Source organism: Dendropsophus ebraccatus, chromosome 4 (assembly GCF_027789765.1).
Source record: "Dendropsophus ebraccatus isolate aDenEbr1 chromosome 4, aDenEbr1.pat, whole genome shotgun sequence".
Taxonomy (NCBI): Eukaryota; Metazoa; Chordata; class Amphibia; order Anura; family Hylidae; genus Dendropsophus; species Dendropsophus ebraccatus.
The window spans coordinates 29899787-29921598 of NC_091457.1; the positions used below are offsets into that span (position 1 = coordinate 29899787).

At 43.2% G+C, this 21812-nt stretch overlaps 2 protein-coding genes across 5 annotated transcripts; one reads left to right on the forward strand and one right to left on the reverse strand.

The window, feature by feature from the left end:
* Nucleotides 1-521: 521 nt before the first annotated feature.
* RNASEH2C (ribonuclease H2 subunit C) lies at nt 522-8195 on the forward strand. 2 transcript variants are annotated; one of them, XM_069968236.1, is made up of 4 exons: nt 522-638; nt 4893-5005; nt 5308-5427; nt 8003-8195. In XM_069968236.1, the coding sequence occupies exons 1-4, from the start codon at nt 542-544 to the stop codon at nt 8021-8023; spliced, it is 351 nt and encodes a 116-aa protein (XP_069824337.1). In that variant the 5' UTR covers nt 522-541; the 3' UTR covers nt 8024-8195. The 2 variants fall into 2 exon arrangements, with proteins under 2 accessions (XP_069824337.1, XP_069824336.1); XM_069968235.1 differs by lacking the exon at nt 522-638 and adding an exon at nt 1793-2037.
* A 1350-nt stretch (nt 8196-9545) lies between these two features.
* Nucleotides 9546-21784, reverse strand: KAT5 (lysine acetyltransferase 5). Of its 3 annotated transcripts, none has more exons than XM_069968238.1 (15): nt 21653-21778; nt 19856-19922; nt 19083-19151; nt 18344-18480; nt 17461-17532; nt 16756-16827; nt 16579-16662; nt 16087-16167; nt 15591-15839; nt 15388-15477; nt 13445-13585; nt 12672-12765; nt 12424-12583; nt 12199-12280; nt 9546-10585 (listed from the first exon to the last, which is right to left on the reverse strand). In XM_069968238.1, exons 1-15 carry the CDS (start codon nt 21716-21718, stop codon nt 10451-10453), a joined length of 1599 nt encoding a protein of 532 aa, XP_069824339.1. In that variant the 5' UTR covers nt 21719-21778; the 3' UTR covers nt 9546-10450. The 3 variants fall into 3 exon arrangements, with proteins under 3 accessions (XP_069824339.1, XP_069824338.1, XP_069824340.1); XM_069968237.1 differs by having other exon boundaries at nt 16579-16665; nt 21653-21694; XM_069968239.1 differs by lacking the exon at nt 9546-10585 and having other exon boundaries at nt 12197-12280; nt 12404-12583; nt 16579-16665; nt 21653-21784.
* Nucleotides 21785-21812: the final 28 nt, after the last annotated feature.

Sequence of the window (21812 nt, forward strand, 5' to 3'; positions counted from 1 at the left end):
ACCCGTTCCTTAAGTAAGCACTGATAACAGCTAGTAGCATCCACTATCTATAAGCTAGCCCTGCTTATGAGCTTGCTTCAGATTCACGCTGTGTGCATCTGCTGTACATTATATTATATATTATAACATGTTCCCCCTCTCTCATCCTGTAAATTATAACTCCCCTGGCTTTATGTTATAGAAATAAATATTACTGAGTACAACTCGAGTATGCCTAAAGAACAACTCCCACGAAATTTTTTTGGGGATTATTTAACACATATTACAACACATATTATTAACTTTGTAATGTGGTTAAATAACCGGTCTGGCCCCCTTCCCCCACTTTCGGACCCTTTCCCCCCCCTCGGAAGTTAAAGAAATTATACATTACCTATTACGGTCGCCACCGTCCTCTTCTCCCGGGCGCCATCTCGTGATGACGTCCGAGCCGGGGGGGGGGGGGGGGGGGTTGGGGGGCGCGGTGGGTCTCCTTCCTCCTCGGCGTCTTTATAGAAAGTGAATGGGAGGTTGGCTGAGCACTGGCAGCCTTTTCTCTCCCATGGACCCGGAAGTGAGAGACATTGCTGGACCACGGACAGAGGTGACAGAGAGGCGGACAGCGGGCGAATCGAGTGGCAATCGTCACCGGAGGGATGGTGAGTATGGTGTCTGTGTTTTTTTTTTTTTTTGGGTCCCATGGAAGTTGTCCTCTTAAGTCTGTCTGAACAGCCTACGGCTGTATCCATGTTTTCCAGGATTACCTAGTGCTGCAACAAATTTCTTCACCTACCGGTAATCATATGCCGAGACTTCACAGTATGATGGTACTGGTCAGGTCTGGTATGGTGGTGTTATCCAGTCACAGTATGATGGTACTGGTCAGGTCTGGTATGGTGGTGTTATCCAGTCACAGTATGATGGTACTGGTCAGGTCTGGTATGGTGGTGTTATCCAGTCATAGTATGATGGTACTGGTCAGGTCCGGTATGGTGGTGTTATCCAGTCATAGTATGATGGTACTGGTCAGGTCTGGTGTGGGGTGTTAAATGTGACGCCTGGAGCTATTTAGAATCTAGAAAATCCTGATGCTAGTTAGTTAGTGAAGATTGGGCGTCTTCAGGCTTAGAGCCTAGGGCAGCAGCAGCTGTTAATACGACCCTGACGATGGGCCGGCATCGGGAACTCCCAGCGTTATGTATCATTATGATGGCGGGAGCTCCGAACTTTAAATCTTCCCGCTACTGTAGTAACTGTAAATGGGTTCGGAGCTCCCAGCATTATAATGATACATGATACTAAGAGTTCCCGATGCTGGCCCGCAGCTTCACTCTCTGTGGCATTCATGATCTATGGAGGTGTGAATGCCCCCTAAGCTAGCTAGCCAGTAGCTATATTGGTTCCATGACTTGCTGCTGGCACCTGGACTTAGTGATGCTGGCTGCAATGCTGATAAAACAAGCGTGGCACTGGCAGCTGCAGGCTTTTACCGCAGCATGTAACCGCAGATACAGACAGTATGAACTTGGCCTACTCATATTCCCATAAAGAACCGATAGCAGTAATCTCACATTTACGTGCATCTGTCAGGATGGCCGAGCGGTCTAAGGCGCTGCGTTCAGGTCGCAGTCTCCCCTGGAGGCGTGGGTTCGAATCCCACTTCTGACATCTCTTTTTTCCCCCCACAGCTCCGGTTATACCGACCACTCCTCCGTTATAGCTGTTTTCTTGCAACCGTTTATTTGATTCGTTAATTGGAATTCCACACAAACGTCCTGGTAGAACTCTGCACGTTCTACATTCTAGAACGAAGTTGTGTGTCGTCACTTCCGGTCGGCTCTGCCTTGGCGGGAGCGCTGTGTGGTGTCTGTATGTAGTGGTCGGCGTCCTGCACGGTGATGGCAGACGGGCAGGCGACACCTTTAGCCCGGCTGGAGCTGGGGGCGCTGCACTCCGCTGCTCGGGAGCCCCTGCACCTCCTGCCCTGTCAGATACAAAGACAGGGGGCTGCCAGAGTCCGCGAGTACTTCAGCCCTGCGGTAAGAGAGGCGCCTGGAGGTGAGTGTGACCTGGGACTGTGGGAAAGTGCCAGGGCTTATGCCTCCCCTCACATTAGCGCCTGCTCTGTTACATTAAAGGGATATTTCCAACCGGAAGAGATAGCAGGCGACAGGGTGATGCATTGGGACCAACCCATGGTCTCACCATCAGTCCCGTGTGTGCAGTGCTGGCTGTGTGTGCCAGCTGCTGCCAGCCTTCAGAGTTCACGTGACCAGCGGGGGAGCCCAGTGGCAGAGCCCTTCTCCATTAGTTTGTTATTCTCCTGGAAATACTCCCTGCTATATCTCCCTGATCCCCCACTGTCAGCACCATTTGCCAGGTATCCTGCTGATCCTAATTTCTGGTTCCATCTTGACACACAAGGAGATGAGCATTGATTTGCTGGGCAGGCATTTCCAGCAGTTTTCAGTGTGCCATGATGGCAACTCAATGGGAATCCTGGTGACTAGTGAAATGGCATAGTGCGGGATCAGGGAGGAGAGTAAGGGTACTTTTACACAAATCAATTACTTGCCAATTAGCAGGTGATAATCGATTTGTGTAATGGCTCATCTTGTAAAACAACGATAAGCCGACATGCACATTGTCCGCTCATTGCTGGTTTACAGCAGAAACCAAAATCCCAATGCCGACAGTGACGGTCTGCTGGCTCCGTGTAATAGGAGCAGGGGCCGCAGACCACAGCTATCTCCTATGGGATTTTCTCACACAGATCCCTCCCGTTTGCTGTCGGTGCATTTAATAGCGCAGACAACAAGTAGGGAACGAGGAGCAGGGAATCGCTTACTTGACAGGCCGGAGCTCGCTTGTTCTTCCAGATTGGGCTGTATAATAGGGCCCTAACACTTTTTATTTATTCCTCTTATATTTTTGTTTGAATCCCTTTAACCCCTTGCCTCTTCAGCCTGTTTTGGCCTTAAAGGGGTAGTGCGGTGCTAAACATTTATTCACAAAATAACACGCATTACAAAGTTATACAACTTTGTAATGTGTGTTATGTAAGTGAATGCCCACCCTGGAAGTGTGGTGCATTATACTCAACACATTACTGTTGACCCCCGGCCACCATCTTGGGACAATGATGACATCTGAGCACAGTTATGCTCAGCCAATCGTGGCTGAGCAGCTGATGACGTGCCAGAGGGGGGATGGCATGAGGGCCGGCTGGAGTGGTTCGGCCGGCCTCCCGAAGATGTTGTCATTGTCCCAAGATGGTGGCCGGGGGTCGACAGTAATGCAGTGAGTATAATGCACCACACTTGTGGGGTGTGGGGTGTGGGGGGGGGGGGGCACTGGGAAGGGGCCATTCACTTACATAACACACATTACAAAATTGTTTAACTTTGTAATGTGTGTTATTTTGTGAATAAATGTTTAGCGCCGCACTACCCCTTTAAGGCCCAGGGCCTATTTTTCAAATCTGACCCATCTCTCTTTATGTAGTAATAACTCTGCGATGCTTTTAACTATCGCAGTTATTCTAGAGACTAGTTTTTTTTCAAGACATATTCCTTTTTATGTTAGTGGTATACTTTGGTTGATACACTCAGTAGTTTTTTGTAAAAAAAAAAAAAAAAACATTTGCGCAAAAAGTAAAGAAATTTACAATCCTTTATATTCAAAATTCTCTTTTTCTGGGAAAAATAGTTATGTCACATGAACTAATTATTACTGCAACATCTACAACTGCTTTATGGTAACGTCATTTGGTGAACGTCCTATTACTTGTTAGGATGTTAAAGGGCTTCGACATTTTGCATCAATTTTTCAAATTTTCAGGAAAATTTCAAATTCGGATTTTTTTTTAGGGACCAGTTCAGTTCTGAAGTGGATTTGTGGGGCCTGTGTTAGTTACCCCCATAAATCTTTCCACTGTAAAAACTGCCTCCCTAAAAGTAGTCAAAGTAACATTTCATAACTGTATTAACCCTTTAGGTATTTCACAGAAATTTAAGCAAGTTGGAGGGGAAATTTAAAATTTTCATTTTTTTTTGGCAAGTATTTCATTCTAATCCATTTTTTCCCCTCTAACACAGCAAATACTGAGAAATGGAACTCAATATTTATTCCCCATGTTTCAATGTTTCTAGAAATCCCCCATATGTGGCCGCAGTGCGTCACCTGACATCAACCACAGGCCGCAGACATGACAGAAGCCTTGTGTATTTTTGTTGTCTTTTCATATTTTAGGGGTTTTTTTAGCCATTATACCATGTCACAGAGGCCTAGGGGTGCCAAAATATACGGAGCACTGGGGAGGGGGGGGGGGTTTGCGAGCACTTGGAGGGAGATCTTGTGGGGGGCTATCTGGGAGGCTGGAACGGGCTGCAGTAACCCAGTACAACCACAACACGCTACACAGAGCTGCCTGATTTAACTGTGGATGTAAGTGCCACGCTCTGGCAAACAACTGAACGGGGCAGGGAGGCCAAATGTCCCCCAACAACCAGATATTAAGGACCTATTAAAGGCCATCAGTAATAAGGTGGTGTTTTCTGGGACCCCCCCCCACCCCCTTTTTTTTTTGTCTAGAACAAGGGTATAACAACTAGTCTCTGTTCTTACTGGTGCCATAGCTTATGTCATTACATGTGTCACAGGAATGACGCAGAATACTTCGTTTCTCTGGCAGAGAGCTAGGACAACCTAAGAAACTGTCATGTGACTATAGCCTTGAGATTAATGGATGTTAATGGAGTATGTGCCATAGGCTGCTGCCCTATTAGCTTGCATTCAGCAGGAAGCGATCTAGAGTAATAATAAACCTATAAGTAAAACTTCACATCCAGTATGTGGGTTGGAGAAGGACAGGGATGATGTGGACAATGCTAAACTTCTCTGTTTCTAACCAGGAAAAGAAGTGTCCTTCAGGGGTAGAGTGCTCAGAGGGCAAGAAGTCAGTGTACCTGCCGGATATATGGGCCTCGTACTCAAGGAAGATCACAAACCCTGCTCTGAGGATGAGGTAAGATTCCTATGCACAGAGCAGGGCTGAGATAAGAGTAAACCGGATATGTAGTGGTTGGGATTCTCCTTGGCAAAGAACATACAATGTTGAAACATTCAGTGTTCATTGGCTGCACTGTATGGATGTGACCGGTTACATATGCCCATCTATACATAAGCCGGCAATACACACGCACACACACACACTACAAATTACTATGCCATCTCTTTATTCTTGTGACTTTCCGATAACTTGATATTTACATTGTGAACAGATATTGGTGTCTATGGAATTAACCATTATTCCCGTTCCATTCCCAGGATCGTTGTTTAAATGTCAGATCCACCTTCCAGTCATTCACCCAGTGGAACTTGGAGACTCCACCATCTGCAGATGATGTGTTAGTAATGTCAATGGCATGGCCAAAAATAGCGTCTGCGGTAAGAACACTGCTCTATTCAAACCTGTTATATTTAACCTCCTTGTGCTTTCATATCTGATTCTTGCAATGAAAGTTATTAGAAAAGTTCCCAACATGTAAGAAAGTTTTAGTGGCAAACACATAATTCGTGCCCCACATTGTGTGGCTTTCTGAGAAAAGCTTGGACAAAGGCGACAAAGCGGTCAGGGACCAGTACCCCCACTGATCACAACTTCTGACGTATCACTAAGGGCACTATTAAACAGAGCGATAATCGGCCTGATTTGGCTGATTATCGCTCTGTGTATAAGAGACAACGATTAGCAGATGAAATGATAATCGGCTGATTGTTTCTTTGGGTCCAGACCTAAAATTATCAAAGATTGAACAAACAGTAAATACATTACCTGTCCACATGCTTCCTCCCAGGCACGCAGCTTCAGAGCATCCTGTCTGAGCAGCCAGTGATTGGCTGAGTGGCCTGTCAGCTCTGACTGGCCCGGTAAACAAGTGCCAATCTAGCCAATCGGCGCTCGTTTACAATATTGATTAGGCCTTCATTGGCCTGTGTAATAGGACCCTAAGACATGTCAGAATCCGTATAAAAATTTAGGTACAGTTAAAAAGGACCCATGACCTAAAAAAAAATAAAAATTGCACATAATGGGTCATATATATAGTTCCTATTGGTGATTTTAGTTTCATCATGATATGCTACTGAGTTCAGGCGTGTTATGCTGTTTGTTTGAGAGCTCACTATTATTCTGCATTATTAAAGTGACTCTGTACCCACAATCTGCCCTCCCCTAACCACTTGCACCTTCAGATAGCTGCTTTTAATCCAAGATCTGTCCTGGGGCTGTTCGGCAGGTGATGCAGTTATTTTCCTAAAAAACAACTTTTAAACTTGCAGCCCTGTGTCAAATTGGTGTGGCCTAGAGTGTCTGTGCATTAGGCTGGCACAACCTCTCTGTCCCTCCTCTCCACCCTCTTCATCATTAGGAATGCTCCAGAAAGATTTTGTACTATTCATCACCTGTGTCAGCACGGCACATGGGCTGCATTGTTAAGGCATCTGTGCATTGTTCAGACTATTGAGGAATAGAAGAAATTCTGCCAGGGCCAGGTTTTTTTAGGACAACTGCATCACCTGCCGAATGGACCCATGGACAGATCTTGGAATAAAAGCAGCTATCCGAAGGTACAAGTGCTTTGGGGGAGGGCAGATTGTGGGTACAGAGTCGCTTTAAGCAGCAAGTCCCGTTTACAACTACATGTTCAATCTGTAAGAGTTGGTAAAGCAGCCCATAATGTTAATCTCCTGGTGGTCAATAAGGTCACTAAGGGGGCATTCACATGTTTCTCTATTACGGTCTGTGCACGGATGTTGTTCTACAGACGGGAATTTGTAACTCCCAGCATTAAGTTCTCAAACAGTTCAAATCTTCACCCTACTATACTGACGCAGCCAGTCAGTACAGTGGCACAAAGATTTAACTCTTTCAGAGCTCCAGGCATTAACATGAATGATGTCGAGAGTTCTGAAGTTTGTTCCATAGCACATAGTCCATAAGTGTGGACCATGCAGAACATTCCTGCTGACTACATAAATATCTGGAAGGCTGCACTGTGCACAGCTACCATCTGCTGGATGGGGACAGTCAGTTAAGCATTACAGATATTAAAAAAAAAAAAAAAAAACCTTGCCTTTTTAATTTCTTGCCTATTTAGCAATCATTGTTTAGGTGCCATACTTAGTGGTGTCGCCACTAAAACCAATGGTTATGCTAGTACAGCACATCATCACTACCAGTGTGGAGCTGCCGGGGCTTCTGTGCTGGTTTTGTGCCTTAGGACATTTACTATGTTCTTCTCAGGGTTCATTGAGTTTAGTCACTATGGGCCCTTGAGTAAAAGAGGCGGATTTTAGAGCGTATTTTGCTCGAAAATTTGCCCGTTAAAATTGAGCAATGCATTTTTCAATTGTTTGGGCTTTGCGCTGTGCATTTCACACAGCAGAGTTTCCGTCGCAGATCCATGAGAGGAATCCTATAGAAGTTGAATTCTGCTTAAAATTCTACTCAAATTCAGCTCTTATTCTGCCAGAGCAGAATAAGGGTACGTGCACACTACTGAATCGCAAATAAAAACCAGTTGCGGATTCCGCAGCTCACAGATTCTGCCCTATTTTATGCACAGACAGATTCCGCTGTCCGTTCACAAGTTAATTCTTTGGACGGATGGTGGAGCCAGCGAGCTACAGAATCCGCGACGGGTATTCCATCGTGATTCTATAGTGTGCACGTACCCTAGAAGAGGAATTTCAAGCAGAAATCTTTCCTCTTCAATTCCTTGTCTATTGCTCAGTGTGCACAAGCCCTTAGTTTGCAAACCCAATACTTTTCAGCAGTCTATCCTCCTTTAACAACTCTACAACAAAGTAATATATGTATTCAGGTTGGGTGTCAGCCTATAATTGTAAGGACCCTTGGGTACAAAAAGTTCCACTTAGAAAAGCTTCTAATATATATCACCTGTTGTATAACTGTATTGTTAATCTCCTAGCCTTATTAAATCTGCATCTTATTTTACAGATTCATGCACCTGTTGAATAGAGTGTGAATATATTCTGCCTGTTTGACGAAAGGCAGGTCGTATTATATTGTTTAAAGTTCTGCAGTATTAACTTATCCATATATATGCAGCACAGATGTGTTTGTTACATGTACTGGATATCCTTGTGTATAGTGACCACACCATAGTTTTAATAAAAAGAAATAAAACTGGGTAGTGTGATTTCCTCCCCCCCCCCCTTTCCATGACAGTAATGTGTGTTGAAGTGTAGCTTCTAAACTTCAGAGGACATTCACATCATATGGCTGCAACTAGAGATCAGCGAACCTGGAGCATGCTCGAGTCAATCCGAACCTGAACTTTCGGCATTTGATTAGCGGTGGCTGCTGAAGTTGGATTAAGCCCTAAGGCTATGTGGAAATCATGGATATAGTCATTGGCTGTATCCATGTTTTCCAGACAACCTTATAGCTTTATCCAAGTTCTGCAGCCCCCGATAATTAAATACCGAACGTTCAGGTTCGGATCGACTCGAATCCGGTTTGCTCATCTCTAGCTGCAACCAATAATGGGAAGTGGTATGTTTAAACATAAAGAAATATGACCACTTTGTGTTGTCTGAACTATTGCTTATAATTGCCTAGCTTAGCTATGAAAACAGACACTGGACTCCAAATTTCACCCACATTTCTGCATTCTGGCTGCAGGTACAAGCCAAGGCCAGGAACAGACTATAAACAGGTCATAAAGGAAAGCCTGAGATTTTCCCTCTTGCAAATCCATTCCCGGCTTTGGCTTCCATAACGTGTCAGATAAATCTGTGTAAACACACCTTTAGCCACTAGTCCTAGATTTCCTGATTTAATCTGGCACCTGGACTTTACTCTGGTTAAAGTGGTAACTGTAGGTTCCAATTGCAATAAGTCACATGTCTCAGGCTGTTACCACAGTACATAGAAGCTGCCTAAAGGCTCCTTTAGTACAGTAGCCCAAACTTTTAAACTGTTTGAGACAGGGGTAGGGAATCTCAGCACTCCAGCCATTGCAAAACTACAACTCCTATCATGCCTGTACGGACAGAATTCTACGGAGCAGTGACTGACCCCTTACTTGGGCCACTTTCTTTCGCTGATTTTGCTCAATCAGCCAATAAGGAGCCTATGTAAAAGAGCCAGAGATCAGCTGAGCAAACACCTGCTCCTTGGCTGAAATTTTTTCCATGAGGCCATAAAATTTATCAGCAGCAGCAGATCACAAACTTTTGGGTGAGACCAATAGTAGCATCTGCGCTTGAGCACACACAAAAGAACAGAACCAATAAATGTTTTTTTTTCCAAGTATACTCCAAACTGTCAACTGTTTTGCTGGGCTGCAATGCTTCAGTGAGTGTGTATATCAGTTCACTTGAATAGGATACAAATGTAATAGCAGAATGCCACGTCATATAGAAAAGTAATCTGATATTGACAGGAATTAAATTTATAAATCCTGGATAACCCCCCCCCCCCTCCATTTAAAAAAAAAAAAAAATCTATGCACAATCAACATCCCTGAAACCTCAAATACAAACATCTGTTGCTGTTTTATTAAGTTAACAAAGCAGTGCACTAAATCTGCATTTGATGGTTTCCAAATACGGTAAGATTGAATAAGACCATTAGTGAGTAAAGCCGAGACATTACTTGTCTATTCCGAGTAGCACACAGACTACACATTTCCTGATTAAGTTGGACACTGTAGAAAACCATTCAATAACATCAGATAGTGCCTAGAAAATAAATAACAGTAACACCTATCTCTATTCTTAAAATGCTTTATACAGCTGCTCTAAGACAACACATGTATATACAGAATATTACACGGATTTCTTGTGTTCAGTCTGCTGCAAAACATTTCCCTGAACAGCAACAGAAGTGTTTGACCATGCTGGGACAGTCGTCTTGGTGAGTATTCCTCCTTTCAGCTGAAGTGCATGTCCCATTTCGGTGCCTTATGTTTATCTACAGGCAAACAGGCTGAAAGTGCTGGTCATAAGTTCACCCTTGCATATATGTCACGACCTTAGAGCTCTGCTCTTATGTATTGCTAAATGGTGCAACAAAACACATTTAAAGTTAATAGCGAGACAATATGGTGGGATCATCCTTCTACTGTCAGTTTATAATTGTGCTTTTGAAGTTGAATTGCCGGTGTCAGCTCCTGCATCCACTGCCCTCTACTTTCAGTGAAAATATGGATTCCTTGCCATCACTAATCCGATCTGGTACTGATCCACTACTTTACAATAAAATCTGCTGCTTCTGAATAGCTCCCAGGAAATAAGTGTTATTCAGAACGACAGCTAAAACTGAAGATTGCTTTGTTGGACATTCATAGTAGTCACTAGAGTTTAATTGTTGAAAGCTTTAGTGAGCAGCACCATCCAAGGGTAAATCAGTTTTATGTCATAGTTCCGGTGATCCTTTTGTCTACCACTTCCCTCTTTTGCTCCAGTCCTTTGGCGTAAAGTGCAGACACTTAGAATCTATCCTTAGAATCCTTTTCAGCATGGCTCTTTCATGACCCTCAACAATGTCTTCTGAGAGTGTCAGGATGTACTGCCCCTGAAAGAAACATGGCCAGTGTCATGTGGGTAAAAAGCAGATGATACATTACCAATCTGGTGGTTTTAATACAAAGAGTATAATATTTCACAACAAGGAATTAGAATTAAAAGCAGTGTTATACATCACAACAAAATAAATCTCACATAATACCCTTATTCTTCTGCCCATTTTCTAGAACAGTGCTTCTCAAACTGTGAGCCAGTATTCATAAAAGTCACTATAAGCTGCAGTCCTGTCCCTGGCTGTAACAACTTTATTGACTTATTTTAATGTTATGCAGGGTTTAGGAGGCAAATTATGGGTAGACTAAGCAATATTTATTATTTTTGCATGGACTTTAGCCACAGAAGGTGAGGCCCTGGCATCACTTTTGTCTGTCTGGTAAGGCTAGAGTATAAAAAGTTTAAGCACTGCTCTAGAATAATTACATTTGTCAAATAAGGAAAACTTAAAAGGGGCTTCCTCGGATCCCCCGGTTAAAAATGAACAGCTGAGGGCAGAATTTAGCCTGCACACCTTTTGGTAACACCATAAACATGGTCATTTTGTAGGCTGATACATGCGTTAGGAATATCAGCAACACTTCACACAGAAATTCCAGTTACCTGGCGACAAGTGAGTTTTTTTTCCCTTTATGTAATGGATGGAACAAATATTTCCAGCATTATTAAATAAAGTGACAAAAATAAGGTCTCCCATACACCCTCTAACTAAAAAAAAAAATAAAAGCTTATTATACCCATTAGTCAGTGTGACTAAGCCAGCCTCCTTCTACTGTTTAGGTGGTCTCCAGCCAAATACGGGAGAGGCCCTGTATACTGTATCAAACAATATACAACTGTCAAGACAGACAGAGTCCTAGTTGCACAACCCGACAAATGGAGCTGCACAGGGTAATGTTTGAACTAAACTAGTAAAACACCTGGGTGACTAGCAAGTAACTAGGTGCAACCCACATAAACAATTCAACAGGCTGGAAGGCTATGACTATAGGTATACACCTGTGCGTTTTACCTGGGTATCTTGGTGCAGTCAGAAATTCCAGTGGTTCAATGTGCTCTTTTATAGCCTGGACTATAGCTCTGCCAACCGCAAGCACTTTGATTACCTCCTTTCCACTGCTACTTTATGAACTACTACTCTTTCACTTTGCCACTCCAGAAAATCATCCTCAAAAAGGAATTCAGTCAGGAACTCTGCTCATTTACCCCCCACCCCTGTGGACCGCCTCTGATCGGCATATGGAGTCTGTAACCGCACCTAGATACCCAGGTAGAGCACACTTGTGTTCCCTTACGCTGGAGGGGGCAAACTTGAACCTGCAGTGCCCAGGCAGACAGATTGGTGAAGAGTGATCTGTTGCTTACCTGCTGAAGTGTACTTGAAGCTTGGCAAGATTATTGGATGTTTCTGTTTTGGCTGTGGTTGAAATATTTCCATTTAGGTGGATACCTATAGTCATACCCTCCCCCAGCCCCTTGTATTGTATATGTTCACCTCAGTGGGTTGCGCCGCTGGCTGCACCTAGTTACTTGCTAGTCACATAGGTGTTTTACTAGTCCTGTATACCATATAGTTCTAGGGATAGAGCAGTGCCCTTTGATTCTTACCTTGTAGTAATTGATGAGATTCAGATACTGCAATGTAGAGATGACATCTTCCTTTTTTATACTGGTGATCTCACTGATTTCACTGAAGGGATAAAACACTGTGTAAGTCCATTTGTAATAGATACATACTGTGCATAATACTAGAACTTTCCACTATGTAGAATAACAATAATAAAACAACCACCACATTTTTACCATTCCTTACCAAAGTATTTTATATCTTACTTAATGGTTATCTGCGGCCTCTCCCCAGTTTCAGTCTTCAAGTCCATTAAAATCTCTAAAATGGTCTGAGACCAGTAACTGCGGTAGGAGAGGAGACCCAAATCTGATAGCGGCTTTTCAGGGGTACCAGTCTTCCCCTCCACTTTAGACAATTCATAGCCTAATCAGAGATAACAGATTATTAGGCACATAAGAGAAATGAGAGAAAAATAGATATGTGAACAGCTAAGGCTTTGATGGTGACTTACTGAATTCTATAAGGAGTTTGCCATATCCTCTTCTCTGATAAGGTGGTAGTGTCAGGATACAGGCAACATTATAATCCTCTGTTGACTCCTTCTCCTGCACATGAAAAGAACATAAGTATTATTTAGGAGTCAGATTCCTTGGCTCTTGTGATTAGTGGGGATCCCAATGGTTGGAGCCCCACTGATCAGCTTGTTATGCTAAGGTTAGAGAGATAACTTTGCAAGCTCTGAATTCCCATTTTTATACAGTATATATTTACTGTATAAATTTACTCCTCTTGAAAAGCCTATCCTACAGAGGGTAGCAGGGGAGATGGAAGCACCACACTTGAGAATGACTCACTTAGCTCCCACCCACAACTACATTTGCATTTTTTTTAAGTTACGTTTAGTACTAGAACATGCCATCCATGTGTCTTCGAGAAAAGTCTGACCACTGTGACTCTGAAGCACTAGAACTAACTAGGAGCAAGACTAAAAGTGATTTGCCATTATAAGCAGCTATACTAAGAAGAGCCTATTGTCTGACAAAGTTATGGTAGTTTTCCATAAAGTCTTACTGTCAAAGCTAAAGCTTTGGCTGTGCAAGCATGATGGGAGTTATAGTTTTGCAACAACTGGAGAGCCAAGGTTCCCTACCCATGATATAGAGTAACTAGCTACATTATTGTGTCTGTTGAAAGGCAACAGAAACATCCCAATTAGGAAGGGAAGCTTCATCAAACAAGATCTTAGCCCTGTGCTTTTATTTGTATAACTAACCAGGGACGCACCTTTGAAAAGTAGCCGACAATGTGAAATCCTTTAGAGTCATATTCAGTCATAATGTAAAATAGGAAGGGGTCTGTGTCATAGTATAACGTCTTGTGGTCCAAAAAGCATTTTGCCAGAAGGCAGAGATTCTGAGAATAACTCTGGGAAAAAACAAAAACAGAAACGCAGACTTAAGTGAGACACGCCAATGACAAAAAAACTCTATTTTGCCTATAATCAGGGATAGAATCAACAAGCATCAGCTTAGTGGAAGATGTAACATAGCTAGATCCCTGGAATTAATTTTTATCTATTTCCTCAATGTCAATTTCACTTAACCTTCTTCTTAGTGTAAGGTTTTTAAAGTGCTACTCTGACTCTAAACTGTATGGATATTTAACAGTAAAATCACAGCTTAAAGGGGAAGTCCGGCCAAAATGATTTTAAAGATTATGTACCACCAGGTACATCCTCTAATCTGAACCGACGGATCGAACAGCGCCGTCACAAGGAAGCCGGTGCAGCGGTCCATTTTTCAGACCGCGGCCTGGTTCCTGCGCACGGCGCCGTTCTATGCGGCGGAAACGGCCGGTGCTCAAGCACTGGAGGTGGGCCGGGCCGCCCCCAGTGGGAGGGAATTCCCTCCCCTCTATGACGCAGCTCCATTCATTCTAATGGAGCTACGTCATACAGGGGAGGGAATTCCCTCCCACTGGGGGCGGGCCGGCTTACCTCCAGTGCTTGAGCACAGGCTGGTTCCGGTGGATAGAACGGCGCCGGTCACGGGAAACAGGCCACGGTCCGAAAAATGGACCGCGGCACCGGCTTCCCCGTGACGGCACAGTTGGATCAGTCGGTTCAGATTAAAGAGTATGTACCTGGTAATACATCCTCTTTAAGATATTTTATTGCCCAACAAAAGTTATGAAAATTACTAATAGACACTTATTATGGGATACTCACCTATAGTGCACTTTCCCTGCACTTACTACAGCATGGAGTGTTCAAGTCTCTGTAAAGCTGATGATGTCACGTAACAAACTGCTGACACCTGCTGCAGCGGTGGGACAGACCGGAGCAGCAGGAGTTGGCAGTTTATGTGACGTGACATCATCAGCTTTAAAGAGACCTAAACACCCCATGCTGTAGTAAGTGCAGGGAAAATGCACTATAGGTGCGTTTCCCATAATAAGTGTCTATTAGCAATTTTCATATGTTTTCTTGGGCAATAACATATCTCTACATTTTGGTTGGACTTCCCCTTTATAGGGAATCTGTCAGATTTATGCTGCCTTATCTGAGGGCAGCATAAACCTGGTGCACTTTGTAGTCTGCAGTATTCAGGAGCTGCTGCTCTGGACCATATTCCCACTAATGATTGGCCTTTTTTCTATGCACAGTACTGACAAAATGCTATCAATCGGTGGCTATGGTCATGAATATTACTGGCTACATACTGTGCACTTGCTCGTTAGTCTGCCATAACAAACAGTGATTTTTATTATAATAAAAGGCACCTCACAGGAAAGCTACCTTGGCGACTCACTCAGGTTCCCTCTCACTAGCCTTATTCTGACCTTCAGCAACAGCTGCCTCAGTGTAAGAGTTTCAAAGTCTCCACACTGACAGGTATGCTTAAAGATACTGTAGATTAATGGTGTGCTTGCACAGAGAGATTTGTCTGACAGATTTTTGAAGCCAAAGCCAGGAATGGATTTGAGAAGAGGAGAAATCTCAGTCTTCCCTTTATGACCTGTTCTCTGTTTATAGCAGGGATGGGGAACCTTCGGCCCTCCAGCTGTTGCAAAACTACAATTCCCATCATGCCTGGGAATTGTAGTTTTGTAACAGCTGGAGGGCTGAAGGTTCCCCATCCCTGGTTTATAGTCTGTCCCTGGCTTAGACTTCACAAATCTGTCAGATAATCTCTAAGACAGACTGCCTCACTTAAGGGACTTTGTACCTTATTCTTTCGTCCATCTATTTCAAAGAATGAGATAGTCCCTTTTCTGTAGATTTCATTTCCTGGAGGATGTCGTAAGTTACATTTTGTCTGTGAAAAATGGAGAAAAAAAGAATATCACCATGTTAGTTACTTTGCCAGTCTGTTAAAAAGAAAAAAAAAAAGCGATTAGAATGTCTTAGTTTATGCAGAGTTTTACGTACCAGGTGTCTTTGTAGACATTTAAGACTCTTTAGATACTTGAGACAGAATTCACATAAATAGAGTACAGGTAACACGGTTAACTCCTGTGGGTATGGCGAGAAGTACCAAGGCTTAAGCCGATGTCTGCCTAGTTCAATGCACTCTATGTTTTTCATGCGAGTAATGATGTCGTCATGGCTCCTGTCAGAGACCAAACTTCCAGTCATCCGAGGTGCAGAGGGGATTCCATCAGAGCTGTCTTGAGAATCCTGAAAATATCACAGAAGTTAGGGCTTAAGCTCATGTAAGCATCTGTCATCATTTTTAGGGCGCCAGAACGAGTCATTGTGGTTGACCCCAGCAGCTTCTCCCCACACCACCTGCCCTGATTCATAGATCTGTCCCTACACCCAAACAGGAAGGGTTCTATCAATCAGGGCCAGTGGAACAGCCAAGGGTCACTAGAGACTGTCCCAACAATGTGGTAGTTGTGGTGACAGACTCCCTTTACCTTACCTCATCTGCACTTAGACAATTTGATTTCCGCTTGCGTCCTGAAGGTACAGCAGGGGCAGCAGGCCTGCGCGCGGCTCCATTCTAAAGGAAAACCACAAAATTACATCAACAACCAGTCTGAAGCATTTCTGCTAGAACTGTAAACTATAGTGTTATGTGGTGTTATTATTTGATGCATTTATCCGCCACCACGGACAATTTTAGGGCCCATTAAATCCTAAGTGTGCAGTCACACCATCCGTGCCGTGATCCTTGCCACAAAAAAATAGGACAGGTCATAGTGCGGATGGCGGCACCAACCCAGCGCATCCAAACAGATGCAATACTGTTTTTCACGGAACAGACAAGATCACGCTCCATGAAAAACACTGTGAAACAATGTGAATAAGGTCTAAATCAAAGCGAACACTGTAAAAAAACAAACAAACAGTTTATCCGCTGTATAAGGGTCAGTTGTACCATTAGACATTAAAAAAGAAAAAAGTAATTTACCTGTGGGAACACAGAGGCTTGTGTGGTCTCTGTGGGTGCTGGTGGAACTGGTGTTGCTGGTGAGACAACTTCTACCTTCCGCTTCTGCTAGAAGGCAATGTGACACAATTTAGTATTCCGTATGGAGAATACTGGAGGCAGGGGGGAAACAGACATGAATGGGAGACAAAATCTTACTGGAACAGGGAGAGACTTTCCTCCTCCCGCAGGGGCTGCAACTGGAGGTAGGATGAGTTCAGGAATCTTCCTCTGTGGAGAAGGAATGACACAGGCTTATAACCCCCTGCCCATTGTCGTGGGATGGCCAGGTGCATGCATAGTAATTTACTATGTGGTATGGGAGAGACATTCATAGTATTTCACCGATCAGGGACAGAATTTCAGATTCAGAATCTGCCTGTGTCATAAGGTTGTGCAATAGACGCAAATGAGCAATGGCCCCTTGTCTGGGTTACAGGTAACATTTATCATTAACCAGAGGCATCTAAAATAAACATAGTAAATTCTGGGGTTATATTAAAGAGAACAATTCCTGCAGTAAACCCAATGCCCATTCTGTAGGCAGCATGTTATAAACCAGGGAGAGGAAATTAGACTGATATGTAGTGTTATGGAAAAGTATATGAGAGATTTCAGCCACTGAACAGGATACATTTTTGGACTCATAAGCCCACGGTGAGCAGGGAAATAAGGGCTAAACAAGGGTTTAATGGGTTACTCTTTATAAACTCTGGACTTAATGTCAAAGTCCTGTATACTTTATTCAAGCTAGTGTATAATGTATAAACTCCATGTTTCACTGCGCATTCTTAAATGGTCAGATGTTAAAGTGTTTTTAAAAGTGAAGGCCTCCAAGGGATAATTTTTTTTTTATTTTCTCACCGGTTCAAGATCTCTGCTTGCTGTCAGTGCATGGAGAACTTCTTGTTTACATCCAGATGCTGCAAACCCGTCCTGATAGTGTCATGTGAAACAAAGTATATTAGATTAATAGTTTTTGATTACACAATGATTAAGCTTCAGTAGCTCCGACACGTAATCACATTTACATTTGTATTATACTTGTAACACCGAAGAAAACATTTAGATTTTGTAACAAACACTTCAGTCTGAAAGTGGATGCTAGGAACGTGGTTTTCCATGATGGCTTATCAATAAGTGATAGACTTGGCTGTCGACACCCCACAGCCTCACTGATTTGGCATCTGCACTACAATAAGAATGGATCCATGAGCTGCTAACTTCTACTCAATGTAGGCGCCACCACTACACTGAGTATGGAGCCAATGAGAAGGCTATACCTAGCTTTTTTCCTGAAAAACCTAACAGTGCCTGCCGAGCCATGTTACATGTTGCAGTTGTGCATCTGGGGAGCCAAGATACAATAGTACAATGATTGACAGGATCTCAATGGGATTGACTGCCAAAAATTGTCAGGCATTGTACTCTGCTATCATTGGGGGTCCTATAGAAAGAGAACACACTGCCAATCATTCATGTGCACTCTATTCACACGGTGCACAAGGGACCTCTGTTCTTGTGATGCATGTTACAGAACTATATTAGCTATCACCCGAGAATAGGCTACATCTTGGGACAACCCCTTTAATCATAGGCCAAACAGCAGCATTAATTAAAGGCTTATGAGGTGAGACTTAATTTCTTTGTGCTGTTCATTCACACAGAGTTTGCTAACTTCAAGCAAAGAATAACTGTAAACAGCTGACCTCCTAAATTATACTTACAGGGAGATCTTGCTACTTACCACTTCCCTCTCTGGGGAGCTGGGTCTTGATCCAGACAGCCCATTCTTTGTTGGAGTCTTTGCTTCCTTCTTTGGAAATTGAATCTTCTTCAAATCTAAGCGATCATGGGTGACCCACTCATCCAATCGCTTATTGACTGAAGGAAAAGAGAGAGATTTAAAACAGTTATAGTGGCCATACACCTTGGATAGCTGTGATCCAAACACTTACTACGGTACGTATACACACGCTTTTTATAGGGAGAGAGGAGTAAGTCACTGTCAGACATCTTTGGTGCTAGCTTATCTCCTGTGAGAACAAAGGACCAGGCATACTGAAAGCCAACATGCCCAATTCTTCTTCCTCCTGACACCTGCAGTCAGGGCAGAGCTAGTTTAACCCATACAAGTCAGATGGTACCAGCAAAATCAATGGGTTCAGCTAATGTTTATCTAATGTATTTGGGCATCTTTACAAGAGTTAAGGTAGTTAGATGGATAGTGACTGGCTTTGAAATTCTCATAAAGATGTTAAAAAGAGATGGGCGCAACTCAAGCGGTATCCCAAACCGAGAGTGCTGCATTTGAATAGTGGTGGCTGAAGAAGTTGGATGCAGCCCTAAGGCTGCCTAGAAGCCATAAACTGTATACATGTTTTCCAGGACTCCCTAAGGCTTTTTCCAACTTTTTGAGCTGGATGGACCCCAGCATACTCGCGTTTTGCATGTCTCTTATGGTAAACAATACCATGTCTACTTACAGTCTATATAATGAACATAGAACAATTTCTTTGCAGACAGGTCTTTGACGCTCAGGATTTCGGCAAGAGCTGAAAATAAAGAGAAAGATAAATCACATTAATCCTATGCACTATGCCCCCAAGTCACTGCTATACTTTTAACAACTAAATCTTTAGGGTTTCATCATTTATATAAGGGTATCCATAAGGTGTTCTCTAGGACAAGACTGACTGGTGTGACTGCTCTTACAAAATCTGCTACTTGTAGTCCCTCCTAACAATACCTACTGTGGTACTCCACTTAGGCTCATATGGCTACCCGTCTATGACATCCATTTATATCATAAAAGGCCATGATGTGATAACCAATTCGATGGAATGGTACAATATATAGATAGCTACAGACAACTCCCAATGCTTGCTAATGTGTTTAAACAAAGTGGTGCTCTATGCTCTAGAGATCAGGATGGTAAGTATTGCTCTGCAACAAATTCGCTATGAACAATGGTAAAAGCTCAGGAGGATCAGAAAAATCCTCTTATATCTTATATCATCACTGACTAAGATATCAATAAAACAATGAAGTGGAGATTTCTCAATCTCTTATAGTGCGAGTGTCTCTGTTGCCCATAGCAACCAATCATAGCTCAGCTTTTATTTATAAATCTTCTCTAGTAAAATGCAAGAAGAGCTCTGACTGGTTGCTATAAGCAACAAAATATTTTTCTTTTAGATACTTGATAATTTTTTGCAACAAAACAAAATAAATAAAAATAGAAAAAATAATCACTTACGCCACTCCACTTCATTGTCTTGGTTCTTGCGGAGGACAGGAAGTCGGCAACCTTCCACAATCTCAGCCTAAAAGAGGTAGATAATGTGAGTCACATTAAAAGGCTTATGGACTTTGTATTTTTGCAATACATAAAAAAAATAAAATATCTTGTCAAAAGTTTATTAACCGGCCAGAGTCTGAGCAATCACAAAAGTGGGGAGAGACCTTGTGGCTAAGCACTTTTCTACCCACTCTGTGTGCAGGACCTAGTCTTATAGACTTACACTGGGATAATGTCTTAGTCACATGGCACAGAGCGGGGAGACAACGCACTTGGCACACACTTCTAGCCATCGGTTGGGTATGTCTTTACACTATGTAAAAAGTTTGTTTTTGTTTTTAAGTGACAGTTTCCATTTAAAAGGGGTTATTCAACATTAGGCAAAAAAAAAAATTAAAAATCAGAATGTTCTTACTAGACCTCTTGTGCAATCCTCAGGGCGAAATCGTGGCATTGCACGGACCCCGCATATACACAGCTCTGGCATAGCAGGGGGATAATGAATGTTGTTATCCCTGTTGTACATGCACACAATGTGGGTGTTAACTGGCTTGGCCAATCAGAGCTACCTGGCGGACGTCTCATTCTATATAGCTCAGGGGGAAGAACACAGACAGCCAATGACAGAAGCCTGGCCTCCAAATCTGCATAAATCCTGTGACGCATTGTCAAAATAAATCGGCTGAAGAACTATCTGAGGGGGTCAAAGCTACAATCATGACTATTAGAAACTGAAACTTCCGGTGGCGGCAAGAACCGGTGTGTAGCTGGTAAACGGGATCAGACATGTATCGCAATGCTATATAGGCATTGGAATAATAAAATATTTCTAGTGCCGGAGTACCCCTTTAAATTCATCTGAATAGAGTTGTTTTGGTGTCAAGTACATGAACTCCTACAAGCCCCACTGAAACAGACACTTGTGTAACAAATCTGCTACATGTTAACGTTTTCTTAGGGTGGTATTACACGGGCCGATGGGGGCCCGATAATACCTGTAAACGAGCAGCAATCTGCTAGATCGTCGCTCATTTACTGGACCTATTACTCGCCCCGATAATCGTTAAACAAGGGCTGCAGGGACATTGTTAACGATGTCCTTGCAGCCCTTGTTTAAACTACATACATTACCTATCCACATTCCAGGGCTGCTGCGGTCTTCTTCTCCCCTCCTCGTTGTCATTGGCTGATCGTTGTATTTATTACATGGAGCGATAATCGGCTCGATTCGCCCGATCATCGTTCCGTTTAATAGTACCCTTAGTGTCTACAGCTCTGCGCAGACCTATGCGTCTCCATGGTAACTGTCCCCCCTACTTGCTGTGTTATATTCAGCAGTATGACATGATTGTTTGTAGATCGTTACCACGGAGATACAAGGGTCAGGTAGGTTCTGTGGACACAAAAAGTTAACACAATAAATAAAAAAAAAAAAAATTGCAATCAATTTTCAGAAGTTGTTTTTTTTTTTAATTTCATAAAGTGGACCCCCCCTCATATGTGTCCACAGATCCAATGCAGACCAATGCGTCTCTATGGTTACAGGCAGCTGCCACTACTTTACACTATGAGGTAAGCCGGCTCATGCACTGTATCCATCACGTCTACAATGTCCACAGAGCCAGCGATAGGCCGGGCCCGGGAGGAGGCAGGAACCCGTGTTATACTAATAGCTCCCATGTTAGCACAGTATACACGAATATGCAGCATATACAATACGTAAGCGCGACCATTGCAGTGCAGTGCAGCCCTCACCTCCGCCATGTTGCTTCTGGTTCCTCTTCCTTCTGTGCTAAGCGCGCGCCCCGCCTCTTCCGTCATCTCCGGGGCTGCCCACAGCGCGCCTGATAGGAACGGAGCTCACGGTGGTTTTAAGAGAAAACTGTGCAGTCAAAGGCGCCCTAAATAGTGATTG

Bases quoted from the DNA above. Each gene is read 5' to 3' on its own strand.
- KAT5 (XM_069968238.1), bottom strand. From the start codon at position 21,718: ATGACGGAAGAGGCGGGGCGCGCGCTTAGCACAGAAGGAAGAGGAACC. The intron at 17,533-18,343 runs GTAAGTAGCAAG...TGACACTATCAG, and splicing joins GCTCCCCAGAGAGGGAAGTG to GACGGGTTTGCAGCATCTGG. The intron at 16,828-17,460 runs GTGAGAAAATAA...CCTTCTCCACAG, and splicing joins CAAGCAGAGATCTTGAACCG to AGGAAGATTCCTGAACTCAT.
- RNASEH2C (XM_069968235.1), top strand. From the start codon at position 1,878: ATGGCAGACGGGCAGGCGACACCTTTAGCCCGGCTGGAGCTGGGGGCG. The intron at 5,006-5,307 runs GTAAGATTCCTA...TTCCATTCCCAG, and splicing joins AACCCTGCTCTGAGGATGAG to GATCGTTGTTTAAATGTCAG. The intron at 5,428-8,002 runs GTAAGAACACTG...CTTATTTTACAG, and splicing joins GGCCAAAAATAGCGTCTGCG to ATTCATGCACCTGTTGAATA.